The sequence below is a fragment of the Colletes gigas genome, unplaced genomic scaffold (genome assembly GCF_013123115.1).
Source record: "Colletes gigas isolate AHSC1104 unplaced genomic scaffold, ASM1312311v1 Colletes_gigas_Sc00008, whole genome shotgun sequence".
In the NCBI taxonomy this organism is placed as follows: Eukaryota; Metazoa; Arthropoda; class Insecta; order Hymenoptera; family Colletidae; genus Colletes; species Colletes gigas.
The window spans coordinates 3389152-3407095 of record NW_025106637.1 but is presented as its reverse complement, the minus strand read 5'-3'; the positions used below and the strand labels follow the sequence as shown (position 1 = coordinate 3407095).

Genomic DNA, 17944 nt, shown 5'->3' with positions numbered 1-17944 from the left:
ATTGCGACAACCTGCTGCCATAGAAACCTTCTGTAAACGTGGTTAAGTTTCTTCGTTATTATACAAATTGCTTTCGAACTCTGTACCTTGAAGCCACTCTAAGTCCATTTTGTCGAAAGAGCACAAAAACTGCAGCAAATGTACATTTTTCAATATAAAATTGATTAATCTTACTGTTGGAAGTTTGAGAATTAGAAAAATATGTTACTGCTTGTTAAAATAAACTTGAGTTAGTTTTTAATATTATTCACATTAATGAATTGGACATGGCAAACACGAATGGTGGGATGTTCAAGTAGAATATTGCACACTCCCCTCTCGCGAATCATTCCCGCAATATTCAATTCCTGGAAGGTGAAATTCAATTAATTCGTCAACGTTTCACTCCGGTTTCTGTCGATGCTGTGAATTTATGATTTGGAAATACTGGAAGCCTGTATGGTTAATAGTCGCACCATTATATCGATGTCCATTATGCGCATTGCACGGCGCGGACACGAAATTACCATACACATTGCACATGTTTTTATGCCCAGCAGCTAAACGCATACGCGAAATTAGAAATTTCGAGCGTAGTAACCAGTGAATAGGAATTCCACATCGATGATGATCAAACGAAGAGATTAATTCCATGATAAATTACTATAATGCCAGATTCAACGGTGTATGAATTCGATTATTAACCCCGCAGCGACATTCTTATAAAATTAACAGCATTCGGACCGTAACGAACACGGCCGAAGAGCATCCGTGACCTTTCGAAACGCCATTGGGATGATAAAGTTGGGTTGTTTTGCGGAACTGCGCGGAGTTGCATCTTTAATGAAACAATTGCAGATAGGAACGAATTTCAATAGCCAGATTTAAATAGCGCAATATACAGTAGCCCCTCGATTATACAAAATAGTATGACCTGTTATGAAATGAATTTTGCGAATATATAAACTTGCAACGAAACAGAAAAGTATGATATCCCGTAGAATGTAACACTATCGACTGTATGTAAACATACAAGAGATGAATTTATAAAAGAACAAAATAATTGTTATCCGTAAAGAGTAACAATAGAGATTTATAGTCATTCATAGAGGGGCCAGTAACGTCAACATTTTCAGAAGCAGTTACCAAAGAAATTCTGGTATCGTGTTCCGTAGCCGTTCTATAATTCGACAGAAATTTCTTTCCTATCTGGAAAATTTCATGTCCCCGGCAGTTTCGCCGGCGGTCTGAATTTTTTCCAACGACAGAGAGATATCTGAGACAATTTCAACGCATCCCCCGAAACCGCTAATAGTAATTTACCCGACACGTAGATCCAGGCAGCGCGTAATTAAGCCTCACACCGTTCGTCGACCCTCTATCGTCCTCTAAACGCGTTCCAGTCGTTCCGTAAACGAGAACTGAGCAGATTTTGCGGCCACGTAGGCTATGTAGCGCGATATGAAACCGGATGTGTGCCGACCGCATTAGTCGCGTTACAATCCCCTTAGATATCCAGCTGTACCGAGAAATTCCACACTTTTCTTTGCCCCTGTAAACGCTATAGCCTCGCCCTCGAATCGTTTCTGCTGGATGGACAGAGAAACGCGATACAATTTAAGAGAAAAAGGGCAATTCCCCGTCAGATTGAACCTTATATCGGGAAACATATCCGAACCAATGCATCTACATTTTAAATAAATCTTATACCACTCATTAAAAAGTCAACATTCTGTATTGTAATTCTTCATAAAACTACTTAGAACATAGTAACCTGTTCACTGAGACAATTCCAACCTTCGAAGTATTGATCCAGATTCAACGCGTAACGAGTAAAGATTTTTTCCTGAAGCGGAAAGTGGGCGACTTGGAACATTTTTTAACCAGCGCGCTTGCCACGAGAAAGGGTTCCGGCCCTCTTCTTCGAGCGACGGCGAGGGCAGAGTGGGGGGAGGGGGAGAAAAGAAGGGGGCAATGCATCAGCAGTTAATGAGTAAACTTTAATATTCTCCTGGACTAAAACCCAACCCGCCGCCACCTATCTTCCAACAGCCACGAAGCAACCCCTTTATACCCGGGATCTGGATGACGGGGAAGAGGGATGACACGGAACACGGAACGCGATCACACGACTGCCATAATTATTATGCGCCGCTAGACGCAGAAGGAAATGGTTGTGTGTTGTTGCATTCGTCTCTGGTAACGTTCCTTCACCCGCGTTAACTTCAAAGTATGGCGTTTTCATTAATTTCGTGTGTGACCAATTAACACTCATCCTCCCTCGCGCGCGTCGGGTGCACCCAGTCGACATTCCCTTTTCATGTAAAATGGTATTCGATTTTTTAAGCAAGTCATTTAACCTTAATGACGTCGATCGAAACCCGGAAATATCGCAAGCTCGAATGTTTATGAATTAGTTTAGATATTTCTGTACATTCGCGATTATTATTATCTTTAACACCTTGATTGTCACGGTGGTCACTGACAACCGGAACTTCGAATTTCTAACGATTCTTTAAAATATTTTCAACGGACCCCAATTTTTGCAAATTTTAAATTAGCGTCAGGATAGATGAATATCACCAAATGACGAGTTTTCTAACTTTATATATGAAAATTTTTAGCGGAAATTTTAATATGCATTGAGGGTAAGTGATGCATTTGGTTGAAAAATTGGTTAAGCCAGGGATTCCCGCTTTTTTTCGATAAGACATGGCCACACCATCTTCGCGTTGTGTCTGGAAAATTTGACAGAATTCTTTTGCGTCAGTTAGCAGATATTTTTGCCTCGCGGTCTACCGCCGCTTTTAACTTGCTCTCACAATTTTCTACTCGGTTTCCCGCACATTTGCCTGAAAAGGCTTGAAAGCATCTTGAATGCAAAACAGATCTTACTTGCACGCTTTCTACAACAGAACCTACAATGGAGGAACAGATGCAGAAAATTCACGGGGCCATCCTTTGTCAGAGTGGCTTCAACTTAAACTGGTCTGTTTCTTTCATTTAGTCAAAGATTACAGTTTTTAATGCGGACAAATAACAGCTCGCTGTTTTTAATTTTTATTTCGCTTTGGAAAACATATTTCGAAAATTTTTAAGACGTCCACATTACCTATAGAAGGATCCAAACCTAAATCACAATTAAAACAAAAAGAAATATTGTTCTATTAAATTATTTTATGTCAAACTAAATCGTGATTGTTGTCGGTATTTCTTTTGGTTTTAAAAATGTTGTTCTGACACGATCCCTGCTGGATACCGTCTAGCCAAGTGTTAGTTAAATGGCTGAAGCGCTGTGCTGCATCAACACGAGCAGAATGCAGTTATTTAACGCCTAATGAAGCGATATGCCAGGCGCAGGGAGCGTTTTTCAATCGACTAAATGAAGCCTCGCTGCCCAAACAGCCTAAGTAACAAGTTTCCCAGGGGCTATAGATACTCAATTATTCTGACCCGTACACTCTGTCCACAGCATGCAATCGACGTTAGCTGTTCGCTTCAGCCGGCCTTAGCTACTTCTTGCTGAAACTCGCGGTGATTTGCGGCTCAACTCCAGTTACCAGTCTATAGTTCATCGATCGCAGCTAATCCCCCGAGTATCTCGTTACAGCCTAGCCACGATATTGACGTTCAGATTTAGCGTGAAAGTGGCACGAACACCTGTTATCGCGAGCTCTTTTCAATGCCCCCGGCTCACTCAATTAAGGATAGGCTCTTCACGTTGGATTCGACGCGCGGTAATCAGGAATTTCCTACCAGATTCGCGTTGCAGTGCCTCGAGGATGGATTCAATGGTCAATCCAGTGTCTTGGGGTGCTGGAACAACAGTCTCTCCATCGAAATCTAATCATATTTCACAAATTCGCTGGTCGCGGTGTATTCTTATTATTTAGACACGACGATGCATAAAAATATGCATTACAGAAACATTACAGACCCCGACGGATCGCGTAAAATTATGCTCTTGCTGGAAGTGGAGTTCCCGACGGGAGTTGTATATTTCCTTTATATGCAAATATTCGTTGGTACAAAGCCATACCCACGCGGAAAGTAAACGTAGCTAATTAATATTCTGCGAAGTACTACTCTTTAATATCCGTTTATAACCATCCTCGACCACTGCAAATCTAAGCAGGAGCATAATTAACTATGTGGAACGATAATGCATTTTCACAGAATCTCGTTGCTTCGATAATGAAATGGAACTGTTCGAATTCAAAATACTAGCAGCTATTATACACGTGACGTTCGGTAAGCAATTCAAAATTGCAAGTAAACAAGACAATTGTTTGTACTCGCTATTATATTGACGTAAAACTGTTATTGACGTTATTTGATTATGATACGAGTGCTTATTAATAGATTAAATCAATTAACGAGATAAATGATTAATGCTAGCATGAGGTATGCATGCACGCGGGAAATGAGAAATGCAATATGTTGCTCTATACGATTTTAAACATATATATCGCGTGAAAGGCACAAAATGGAAAACATAGTTTTGTCCATCGTCGATCTGCAACGAGTAACAGGAACTCGAAGGCAACTGTAACCAGATGCCTGTAATGCAACCCAGCAACCGAGTCCGACATTTGGCCTCAAACGGCTTAAGTTCAGTTATGCTGGGGTTAACTCGTCCAAGAATTGTTCGCGAATCTAACAAAGCTGTCATCCGCGTATCTCCAAATCCTCATAAACCAAGGATCAACGTGGCCATGGTTTCAAACGTCCAAAGGAATTCATCGCTTATTCCCTATAACATCGCGCGCGCCCTGCTTTCATGGGGGACATTAGAAAAACTTTTAGTGTTAGGGTTTAATCTTCCAGCGGACTCGTATGCGGAAGTTTTACGAGGAAGACAGTTTTTTGCAATTTCCTTTTTCCCGGACAAAGTCAATTGGCTTTCACTTCTACTCCTAGAAAAAGCTTTACCCTACAAAATGATCGAAATTAATCGATAAACAACTACATGACTTTACTTCCCTTTCTTCCTGCTATTTCTTTTACTCGCTTCCTCCATACAGCAATCCGCCAAAATAAAAAATCCTACCCACTTTCTAGAAAAAAATTCGAGGTGTGAAATTTTACGACAAAAAAAATTTGAAATCGTTCTGGAAAAATTATTTTCGGTTGCAGGGGTCAATTACAATCATTTTTGGTGAATAGACATACCCCCGAAATCTTACGTGTTTTCGAGAAAAAAATTCCTTACCGAAAATGTCTGACCATATTACAGATATGTTTCCCTGAAATTGAAAAGTTTCTCAAATCATTCTGGAAAAATTATTTTCGGTTGCAGGGGTCAATTATAATCATTTTTGGTGAATAGACATACCCCTGAAATCCTACGCAGTTTCGAGAAAAAAATTCCTTACCAAAAATGTAATGTCTGACCATATTACAGATATGTTTCCCTGAAATTGAAAAGTTTCTCAAATCATTCTGGAAAAATTATTTTCGGTTGCAGGGGTTAATTACAATCATTTTTGGTGAATAGACATACCCCCGAAATCCTGCGCATTTTTGAGAAAAAAATTCAGTATGGGCGAAACTTTAAACGTTAATAACTTTTTAACAAAGCCTCCATCGACAAATTGGTATTCTTGATTTTCGTCTTATTTTGGCCTCTAGAATCTCCCATTAAAATATTTATTAGCGAAAATCAACGAGCCCTCGTCTACAGAAAAGTAAAATATTTCGTGGACCAAACAGTTCCGGTTCGCGTGGCTGCTTCGCTGTATCGAAGTCGAAAATACAAAAAGCGAATGTGCGAACGCGTTTCGTTGGTGGCTCGCGGCTCGTGCAATTTCAAGATGTACGCGCGACAGAGCGTGCAGAGGGGGTGGTGAAACTGTCCCAGCACGGTGGTTCGTCGCGTCGTAAAGCGGGCGTTAAGCCCGAATATGAAGCTTTTTCGCCGGTATCAGCAGGAAATTCTGCACTGCGGCGGCCAAGAATGTGCTAACGACTTGGTGAGAAAGAGAAGGGAAAATTTGAGGGGCCAGCAAACCAGCATGGCACGTTATAACGATGATTTAGCGCCAGTTGTAATTACGACTGCCGTATACCGTTCTACCGCCAGCGAGAGGACTCTTCGACGTTTTTCCTCCGCAATTCCGTTTGTCGCGAGACTCTCGCCAAAACTTTCGCGGTTTCGACAGGAAAGAGTGATGCTCGCGCGAGGGTTGCACCTCCAATCTGCACCCCTCAACTCTAGAAAATCTTTGACATTTTTTCGGGGGGGGCTAAGATTTTTAGAAGTGAACACTCTCAGACGACTGTATTTCAATTTTGAGACATGTACGTTCGAACAAATGTTAACAACTTTGTTCGCGTATATTATATTTGCATGAAATTTTATCAAGTATAACTGGCTACGTGTGGGGGAAAATCAAAGGTAAACCTACTAGATTTACAGCTAGGAAATTGTTCACAAAGAGTATTCAATTTGTTGAATCGATTGTTGTTTGCCAGTTGAAACGCAGTATCTACGAAAAAATTTCATCACGGTCATTTAACAGATGCCAATAACAAACCGATCGGTATCCGATAATTGTTCGGTTGATGCCCCGGTGTTGCAATCGATCAAACAATCGAAGAACTCCGGATTTTATCAAGCCGCAATAATCTTCCGTGTGTTTTCCGCTACAAATCAGCGGCCCACGTAGTCTTGACAAAAGTCATGCGAGATTAAAAGAGAGAACGAGGAAAATTGAACCGTGCTGGGATTATCGGTGGAAAATGTTCATTACTCGGGCTCGTCGGTGTGCAATCAATCGAAGAACTTTGATGAAAATAATTCGTCGGACACCGGCTCGTCCGTTCAATATTTCGCGTTTACAGCCTCTGGGAAGATAAAATCTCGGGAATTCTGTCGCCGTCAAAGGAAGATGCATTCGGAAAATCAAATTTCAACATTCGAGATCGTTAATATAAAAACAAATGAAGACAGTTTCACTTTGACGTTTTCCAATGAAAGTTATTTACGATCGAAATAAGTTCTAAATTTGGTACTTCATCGGAAAAAGGAATTTTTATAATATAAAACAGTGTGTCCACGATAAGTAGAATATACGCGAGTAGAATAAGATAGCGTCAAGCCAGACGAGTGAAGTAGCCTGTTCTCAGGTCAAACACAAGTAGATTAGGAAAGCGTTTCGTCGAGCAAGTGGAATAAGGCTACGCTCGGCCATACAACTGCAACTGTTGGGACGCCGAGAAAGTGTCGTTGGCAAACGCAGAAACCAGACGTCGATATCACGCCTAACCAAAGCCTGTCCTCTCGCAAGAGCCAAGCTGACAGTTACGCGCCTACGAGCTTGCAATCAACACGAGAAAGAGAGGTGTCTGGTGGTTACGGTGGCTTGCCAACTTTTCTACGGCTGCCTATTTTCTTTCCGCCAGATCAACCTTGAAGCCATCACGAGGGCCATGAGTGTTTCGAGCGAAACTTCTTGGGCCACTGCCAGACTGAACCCCGAACTCCCCAGATCTTGCTTAAAACGATGATTCGAGCCTGAATGTCTCAGAAAAAGTTCCATTTTTATTTACTTACGATTTCACGCAGTAAATATATTCGGTAATAATTTATATTTTACAATTACTTTAACATACTCCAAGCAAAGGTTCTTTAAACTGAATATTTTCAACCATGCTTGCATCGACCTTTTCGCCCATTATTCCTTGAATATTTACACAGTCGATGCTTACGCTGGCGAGTGTAGGTTTCGCCAGAGTTTCTGCGTTTCGAGCAACTCTGCAAAATAATTCCGAATGAAAACAAGGAATCCCCGGGATCGCAGAGCCAACATATTCGCGTCGCGAAACTTATTCAGATCGTGTCCTAACGAGAATCGTTCCCCATCGCGAAGAATCTTGATGTCGCGCGGTTTAACCCGCTCCCTCGGGAGGAACCCGGAAGAAAGCTTTTCCCCGACTTTTCCGCGAGTTACCGCCGCTTGCTGGCGAACGAAGAAGCACAGGCGCGCGCGCGCATGAAAGGAAAACGGGGCGAGCATCCGCTCTCGAGGAACGAATAAAAGAACGCGCGAGCTCTGAAACAACGACGCAAAGAAAAACAGAAGGAGGTCTTTTCACGTGCGAATGACGCTCCCGTTGTCCTCGATCGTCCCTCCTGCGAGACACCGTAGCCCCCGAAACGGCCAAACGGAAACGAGAATTCGCGCGACCCTTTGTGAATCGCGAGGGGGGCCCGTGTACAACTTCGCGCGCGTTTCAGAGAAGACGAACCAGGCTATTTTCACGGACCATCCGTCAAGAACGGAGAGGCTGACGAAGTAATAGGTAAAGTGGTCTTTTATTCGAGCTCTGATCGTTACTCTCGAATCTGTGGCGGCTTGTTGCATGGAGGAAGCGAGCAAGCGAGATATTAAGTGGAAAAATATAGAAAGGGGAGAGAAGCGTGTCGTCCTGGACTCATCAATCGAGCACTAATTGATTTTAAACAAAATTAGAATTTTTACCTTCCTTTTGAAGTTTCATCCTCTAAGGAGTGAATTATCAGCAGGTGGATGAAGGTGAACGATAAATTTCAAATGTGATGTTACGAGTCGATACCTCCATATACCACTGTATATCACTTTTTAGTCGTGCAGGTATTCTGGTAACCGCAGTGATATTCTATTTGTCCGACTAAATACGTGCCTATTCTACTGTTCTGTTTGATGTAACTGGTGTTGCCAGCTGTCTGGCCCAGCGCCGTCATACTCTACTTATCGAATCGAGCAACGGCCTACTCTACTTTTTTGACGGATTACGATTCAATTCTGCGTCCTATATCTCGCCCCGGCCAGACACCGCCCTATTCTACTTCAATGTTCGGCACAGTGCTACTCCCGTTGCCTACCACGCGCTAGCCTATTCGACTGATTTAAACGTTCACTGCAGGCATGTTAAACTAATTATGGCTCGAGGGCCGATTTGCACTTGCTGCCGTGTCGCGGCTCGTAGACATATAATTATTCTGCAACAGTTAGTCTTCCAACCATACCAACGCCTGTCAATACGCCGCCATATTAATAGCAAACATGCACAATGTCGGGAATGTAACACTAGTTTCCTAAAAAATTAGCAAAAACGTACATCCTCTCTTGAATACATTAATAAGAACATTATTCATCATATCAATTTTGACGTTTCAATAATGATTTTGATTTTGATTTTCTCTGTTTCACGCAAATCCGGGCAGCTAAAATTGGCGTTAAATTAAAACTCAACGTACCGTAGATTAATATCCAGAAAATCACGGATATATTTTTTCGTATTTTATTTGGAACTCGATTCAAAGTTGACAAACATTCGACGTAGAAAATTGGGACGAATCATTAATATTGTAAAAAAATTATTTTGCACGTTACAAAGCACTACTCATTAAAAACTCGAACACTTAGCAAACGAGAAATGTTTAATAATTAGCTATCTAGTAATAGTTTAAACTTTTTTATCAGCTCGAGACTGTTCTTTCTTTCTCTTTGCGGTAGTATTTCTCGCGTCGAGCGACATGGGAGGTTCGAACTGCGAACGCAATGGAAATTTTTTTATTACGCGACGCCGTCACCTCGTTGAACGCGATATCTTGTTTGCGACGTCTCTTCGGCAGAAGCACAGCTGGGTCAAGTGTGTAGATTCATAGGGTTTCGATAGCAGAGGGATTTCCGTATAATGCTGTGCGACTACGAATTATCGCCAGCTCCATGATTACCGGATCTGTGCGGTTATCCGTTTGTTTGGTCGGTGCTAGTTGCAAGCCAGCCAGCACTGGTTGCTTACTACTGCACAGAGACTCACATAAGCTGTGACGAATGACTCAATTCCGATCGAACATACGGGGATTAGCTCTTACGTGTAGACGTTACTTTGTCTTCGATGTTATTTGCGGCATAGTCTTACGTAAATTGCAATTATTTTCAGAAACTCTTGCAATGTTTATGGGTTTACATACTTTGTACATGGTACTTTACATTATTTTTATTAGGACCGTATTCTCCCTATATATATATAGGTATTGTTTAGTAAAAATATTTCTTATCAATAGAGAACAGATCCAGTAATTTCCTAAAGAAGAAAGAACTTCCACTTCGCGAGAGATAAAGATTTAAATCCAATTAAAAATTCTTGGGAATTAATTACGAATGCTACTGCGGGCAAGGAGTCCAGGAACAAAATAATATTAAAAGATGCTATTCACGGAGTGTAGTTGGACGAAGTTTTTAAGCAAGCACTTCAGAAATTAATATCTTCCATGCCTGAAAGTTGCAAAGCTGTTATAAAAGCCTCCGGATGAAGTACAAAGCATTGATATTCTCATTTACAACTTATAATTATGTATTTGTAAGTTCCAAATACATTTTAGTTCCTACGGGATCGTAGGACCATTGCTCATGTCGTAAAAGGTTGCACGCGTACCTGAATTTCTAAAAATATTTAAAGGACTCGGGCAAGTACCATTTCGAGGGGGGAAATGTACTTTTTCGCGTAACTCTGTTTCCCGTGCGTTGTTTCATTTTAAATATTCTCCATTTTTATTTTCAATTACGTCGTCGTGCGCACCTTTTCAAGCACTTGATCCACTAAATCCGAAATCCTGACTGTACATAGACCCGCTGGGAATTCTGTTCAAGATACTTCAGCCGAAAACAGGTCAGGGACTGCGTGCTCTAAACGCGAGAAGCACAATTGGGGCGTTCGAGGATTACCATTTACCTCTTTAATTACAGAATTAAAGTGGATGAGAGATACTTTCTCTTCTGAAATCTGCATCCGCCGCGCAGGATGCAAATATTTCCAAGCGCGTTCCATGCGTGACGTTATCCAGAAAATGGTTTCAATATTTCTGGGAAATTACGTATGGCAGACTGGTAAACAGAAAGATTAGACCGCTATCTAATTACACCGATTGTCTGAACAGCAATTCCCCCTCAGTTCCTTCTACTTACTTTCTGTTTAGCAGTTGTCAATGAAATCCCTACGCAACGATTTAATAATTCATAACTCGTTTACGTTTAAATGTTAACCCTCGTAACAAGAGCTACGATAATGGTCTGTTTACCACAATTGTGTTTCAATAGCCAAAGAAACGATTATTTTGATTTTGTTGGAAAGTTTAAAAGAATAAAGAGTAAACGTGTAGTTTATTGGCACTGAAAGTTTTCCCAGTTACTAAATCAAAAAATGCATCCGAATAACTGGACGCCCCCGTGTGCTTATCTAGTATTTTTTGGTCGATTCGTTTATATTCCAACGGCATTTGTTTCGACCGTGACGGCCCACGAGGCCAATTTACACGATTATTTGTCGCTAGTGTTCGGGATGGAAAATATTTTCCCGCCTGGGGGCACGATTCATCAAACCGCTTCAAAATCAAACGTCGCGAAATTTAACATTTATCCCCTGTCCAGTCATAAATCTTACGAATCGTCCGGTCAAATAATACGCGCGATCGGTCCCCATTATCGGTGCGAATATTGGGATCGATGGTTTTTTTTAAACGGCCGACAGGAACACCGCTCGGTTTCGATACGTCGATTAAAACCGCTGGAAGATCGTAACGTTTCGATACAAGAATCCATTTCTGTTTTTTAGCCGGCGTATATCCCGTTACATGACAATTACACCTCTCTTTAAGAGATCACTGTTATAGAAATGAAGAACTGCTTCGTTGCGTTCTTTTATGAGCTTTTTTATCGAACTGTTGATGCTCGTGCCGATGCAAATGCATACTTTCATACGATGCAAATTACACCTCCGACGATGGTCGACAAGCGACAAAAACTGGGACAAATGTTACTGTACAATTGGAACAATGTGTTTCTCGTTTCTTAAGAATTTCAATTAAACTGTAACATAATTTACCTACAATTGCAATTATTATTTTAATAATAATAATGGTGTATATGAGAAGACATCGTTTTAATTCAGTGGCTAAATATGATTTACCTTCAAATATGAAGGTAATCGAGTAGAGCTGTAATCGATTCCTGGTACTATTTATTATTTAATATTGTTACAGGTTTGAAAGCAACGAGCAGTATTACTACAACTCAATATTAATGCTTTTCATTTTAACAAAACAATGCGTGGTGATTATTGAAAACATAAATGTGGAACTAAATTCAATTTAACGCTAGTTACTTTAATACTACTTTCAAAGCCAATTATTTAATTATAACGCAGAAATGCTATGGAAATTCGCGTCTGACTCGTTGCTCCTTAATACTACTTACTTTTCATTGTTCCTTTTGCAAATTACATTGTTCGGTTTAATGAAACGATGATTGGCGCATTAAGTACCAAGAAGTAAGCGTCTCTCTAGTATAATTATTATTGTATGATCGACTAGATATTTCTATTACCGATAACAAACAATTTTCAATATAAGAACTACTTAGTTTGCAACTAGAATTACAAACTATTCGAAATGATCAACTATAATTAATTTTTTCGATGAATGTACAATTTAACTAGCATAGTACTCGACGTCTCGTTTTGTCGATATTAAGAATTGGACTTTCACCAGTTCTCAGCGTAGATCTCGCGCGATGCTCGATCATTTTCGCGCAGACATCGTGTACTCGCGACGCGTACGTATTTTTGCGTAACGTCGCGACAAGGGTGGGAAACATAAGGGTTGACAATGCGTATCCGGGTCGGTCAAAGGATACAAGGGTGCATGTATGGGCGATGTAAACAACGGGCAAGCCTGTATATTACTTCCTGCGAGCAGGACAAAGTGTAACAATGGCGGGTGTCGCAACGAGCAGCCGTCTGCGAAACATCGACCCCTCGTTGTACAATCCCTCTGATAAATGACCAAAAATTATTCGACGCGATTAGTACAAACACCAGAGCCTGGTGTTCTTTTAATAAATAAATTAACAAACAAAAGGAACGATTTTCTCTCCAGAATTGTGACACTAACAATACAATTAAGTCTTTAATCAATTACGTAATTGGTTTTGTTTATATAAATTATCACGTACGATACAAGTAGACTGTGTTTAACAATCATTTTTATCTACTATATTTATTTACCCGGTAGACAATGTTTATTCCTATTTTGTATTTCGACTGGATCTAAGGAAACACTGTTTCTTATTTTTCTCACTCGCAATAATGTTGAAACACGAAGCTATTGTATCTTCTTCTAGGTGGAAAGAAATAAAGAACAGATGTTCCACTTGGATCGGTGTTGTTCGCGTGACGATTCCCCGCGATCGACGTCGATATCTAAAACAACGATTTACGTTCTTATTCCAGGAATCCGAACGTGATCGATCACCACGGCCGAAACGACACTCCTGTGCATGCCAACCGAGAAAAAGGCCGTTTTCGTAGCCTGACGTGGGATCAATACGACCCGGTGCATCAGAAATACCTGGAAATCGGTAAGTCACCAAAACCGTATACTCTGTATTTCGCAACACCCTGTATAAATTCAAACCGATTCGAGGCGCTTCAAATCTCTTTATTAACAATGGTATATATAGGAACGGAAGGAAGAGAGACAAGAGCGTAGCCCCCTAGTGGCGAATTTACCCCGGAATAGAAAATGCTAATGTCGGCGAAGGATTCGTGAAAATTTCCCTGGGCTTGAACCGAGTAGTTTTTCAGATTTTCCTCGAAAAATTCGAACGCAGAAACAAGGGAAACGATGCCCGGAATCGCGTGGTTTCGCGAGAATCGTACGGGCGGTATTAGCCGGTACCAAGGGAGAAAAGAAAGCGGGGAAAATGAAGTGTCGCGGTAGAAACGGCGCGTTTCGCTCGCCGCTCGCCCCGCTTGCTTGTCCGGCGGAGGGAAAAGTCAGGTGAAAGACTCGCCGCTAGGTCATTTTATATTTTCAGCGGCTCTCGAGTGCGGCAGATGACGTGAAAGAAACCCTTTGACCTGAATAAGAATTTGCGGTCTTTTTCCCCGGCGGTTCCTCCCTCTTTCTCCCACTTTCGCTCACTCCATCTCCTATTTTACTCTTCGCCGCTCCACGCGTTTTTTTCTACCTTCTCTCTCTTTTTTTTTTTTCTGCCGCGTAACGTTACGACGAACGCCGGCATAATTCCATTACCATTTGAAGGCAATGTGAGAGCACTAATTAAGCTAATTAGGAGTGTTTCATGGCAGCGATGCCCTTGATGCGGCGAAAAGGAACGCGGCACGCGAAAATGTAGCGGACTAATTGAAGTAAAAAGGGTATCCGGCCGGGTGTAATTGAGGCGAAGGGTAAACGTGCCCCGTAAATGACTTCTAGTATTCGTTTAATGAATTCTTTAGAACCGCGGCTCGCGCGGCGCGTCGACTCGCGTCGCGGCGATGATCGCTACCGAGCGATGGAGCGAAATTCTAAAGCGGACGTGCCCGAGAACGACGATTCCACTTCCGTCAATGAATTCGCAAACATAAGAATTTGTTAATTTTAAGAATCATTGCTGCGGTGCAAGAGACGCGACTTTCTAGCGTTTCCACGTTCGATAGTACAATTTACGATATCCTCGTTGAAAGATCTTAGGGTTCGAGAAAATTGAAGTTTCAATGTTTTTCTACACAACTTTCTAAACAGCTTTGATTTACGTTCAACAGTTTTCTCGTTAGTTCTTATTACTCGACTCGATTTCGTTCGAGAAGCTCTCGATGTAAGTAAGAGATTTCGATTCCTGAGTATCGTGGCGGAGGTTACGTTGCTAAGTTCGACGTTATCAGTGGCCAAGATTAATATTACTCATGGCCGATTCGCATATCCTGCCGGTAATAACGGGCCGATGTAATCGTCCTTCGGACTCCATCGAGGCCGTACGACCACGGTGAAATATTGAGCTGTCAAGTGCGCCAGGGGTCTATGATACTTGAGTGGGCCAGAAACTCAACGTATCAGACGATCGTTTCATTAATGAGTGATCAATAGCCGCGCATAATCGCGCCGACTGCTGCTTAACCGCACGTCCGGCCGCACTATCAGCCCGGTCCTATTGCGCTTAATTTATTATTATCGTTAGCCCTGTCACTCGAAATTCATTAGGCGCTAATTAACTCACCCGCTATTAACGATATTATCGAATTTTCAACGATCGCCGACGGGTGTTCGGCTTTTCCGCCTATCGACGCGTGTATCGTTGTTTCTATTTTAACGCGTAGCATTTTCCTAGCCCATTTTCAAATTCTGATTCACGATCGAAGATTTCCCTCCGCTTGACAGAGAAAAATTTCTTACAGAACTCCACCAATCATAGGGAAAAACTGTCTACAATAGTTTAGGTGCAATACTTTGCAACTACATAATAACAAATTAACTTTCAGGTAAAACTATCTCATTATTCAGACATAAGTACGATGAAGTACATGCAGATTCTGGGAAATGAAATATCAGTCTCTTAATTAATTGGAAACTGTTCTCCGTTTTCATTGTAATACCTTGAACAGAGTGTAAAGGAGAAAATCCCCTTAATATTTTTGTTCCACACGTTCGTGTCAGAGTATCGTGGAAAATTAAATGAGAAATATAAATATTTCCGAATGTTTTACCGGTGTTTCGTATTTCTGGCGAACCGCGTTCTGTCGCGTGTCGGAGGAAGGACAAAGAGAGCCGAGAATCGTTTCGATCAGCAACAGTCCGCAAAACGGATCACCAGCTGTATCGGAGCGATTCACCGTCGACCTGTATCGCCGGAAGGATCGGTGGGAGTGGCGAAAACAGAGGTAGAAATCGAACAGACACGACGGAACACGTTCGCCGTTGCCATTTCTCAGGAGGTGGTGAAAAATCACGGTGAAACGATAGCCCGCATTCCGTCCTCGTTCGTCTCCCGATCCCCGGCGTCCGCGATCCGAGAAAAATGGGCCGTGAAAATGGACCGGAAGGGGAGCCAGCGCGCCGCCCACGTGATTAATTTTTTCCTTTGTCTCTCTTATCTGGCCGAATGAGTGCCTCGGGCCAATGGGCGCTTCGTTACGAGCCTCCCCGTCGAGGGAAGACTTTCTCTGCCGTGTCGAAAACCTCCGAACGCCAAATAAACGTATACATTCGCGAACCGCTATCTCGAATTTGAGAAATATCCAATGAGAATTGATTAATTATTTGCTCCCTAAATCTGTTCGCTCCTGTTATCCATAATTTTATATTTCACGACGTCGTCCCTTATCGTCTGAACTAACGCAGCCGTCGCCATCGATTATGGTTCGGTTCTTCTCTTGCGTACAACTAGGATCAACCGTAGAACCGAAACAACGCTCGACCACCATAATTTACTTGTAGTACACGTCCCAGCCGTTTTCGACCCTCTGCACTCTCAGCACGTAGACAAACTCCCTTAAGCACAGACACGGCAAACTTCTCGGGATCGGGGAAATAATTCTATCCGCAATCGTAAGCATCGTTTCTTGGATATTTCGCGAGTTAAAGGAAATCAAACGAGACGAGTGAATTTTTATTAAATCAATTTTTTGCGTTACCCAACGTTTTATTTTCATGTTTCGAGTCAAAATTGAAAGAAACGTAGATCGATAGAATGTGTATTCATGTCGTAATGACGTACGAGTATCGACATGTGGCACGCTCCACGCTCATCGAACCGAAAATTCTTTGTTCCAGCATTGTTGAAAATGAATACTATGATAACATTATTCTAAAATGACAGTTATTTTCGACGGTGCGGTAAAACTCAACTTCTATACATGTTTGCATTTCAAAACAATAATCCTATATGGACATCCCAATCCGAAGTGTATTAATCCTGAAAAAATTTAAAAGCTTCCGTAATCCATACCAAAATGGATGCAAGTAATTATCGGTTCGAATCAATATGGTACAAAATATTCATTTAATTCCATTACGAAATCACTAATTTAAAAAAAAAAATTGTTATTTAGTCATATCGTTCGAATACATTCGTTGCATTTAAATTTGTTCAGTATTAAAAACATATGGACAAAAATAATTAAACAGCTTTCAAAATCGATACGTAGCTATACCTAGAATGGTACTGTTAATTTCTAATGGCAAAATAACTGAACTGTTAATAGAGAAAAAACTCGAATGGATTAAGCCCCAGCTGTTTCGTCTCCACGCGACAGACCTTGGCTCAGGTGCGAGGACATTCGATTTGGCGATAACTCGCGACAGCAGTACCGGATGAAAAGTCCTTCGGAGCATATTTCCCGCGAAACAAGAAACAATCGACCGGAAGCGTGGGTGAGCGCAAAAAGTCGAACCGAGCGGAGACTGTTGCCGCGATAAAATCTGTCCCCTCGGTCCTTGGAAATAGTTTGTCAACCAATGTCGTTCCGCGTTCGGAACCGCATGCATCTAGCCGTGGCCAGGCGCAGACACGTCGCCCCGAAGCCGCAGTTACTCGGTTTCTCGTGGGGTAGGTGTCATGCACGCGATCGCGTAATGGGGCTGTCGTGAGCCGCAGCTGCGGAACGCCGTAGTTCGCCTGTTTGGGAACTACACGCGAGCACATTTCGCGCGTCTATACAATCCGCATCGTCCTTGTAGTCTGGCCCCCGCCGCCGCCATCCCCGGCTGTCTTCCCATCCGTGCCAGTCGCGGTAAAGAGGCAAAAAAAGAGCAATGACGGGGAATGGAAATGGAAGAGCAGCTACCGGCATTTCGACTAAGGGCTTTCCTGCTCCCGAAGGTACTCGGAAGCGGTTCTCCGCGGTGGGGCGGATCGGTTTCCTAATAAAACAAATAAGAGGGCGAGCGATCTTTTAACGATCGTCGGCAGAGGAACGGCCTGGGTAAATAATCCTCGAGCAGAAGTCTGCGAGATCACGTGGAAGAATGTTGGTAGTGGAAAGGGGAATTGAAGTGATTTTATCGCTTAGAACCGATGGTAATAGACAGTCTGTCGCGTGAGAACATATTAGGCACTTTGGGTTTACGAAATGTACTTGAGGGCTCTTATTATTGTTAGAGAACGCTAATATTTTTTATATTAACGATCAGGAGTCACCA

General features: G+C 42.0%; 1 protein-coding gene across 1 annotated transcript in view; it reads left to right on the top strand.

The window, feature by feature from the left end:
• The window catches only part of LOC122396981 (neuroligin-4, X-linked-like), a 273670-nt gene that overhangs the window by 211738 nt on the left and 43988 nt on the right, over nucleotides 1-17944 (top strand). Inside the window, exon 8 of the mRNA XM_043395780.1 lies at nucleotides 13255-13382. Coding sequence (XP_043251715.1) covers nucleotides 13255-13382 — 128 coding nt within the window. The remainder of the gene's footprint in view (nucleotides 1-13254; nucleotides 13383-17944) is intronic.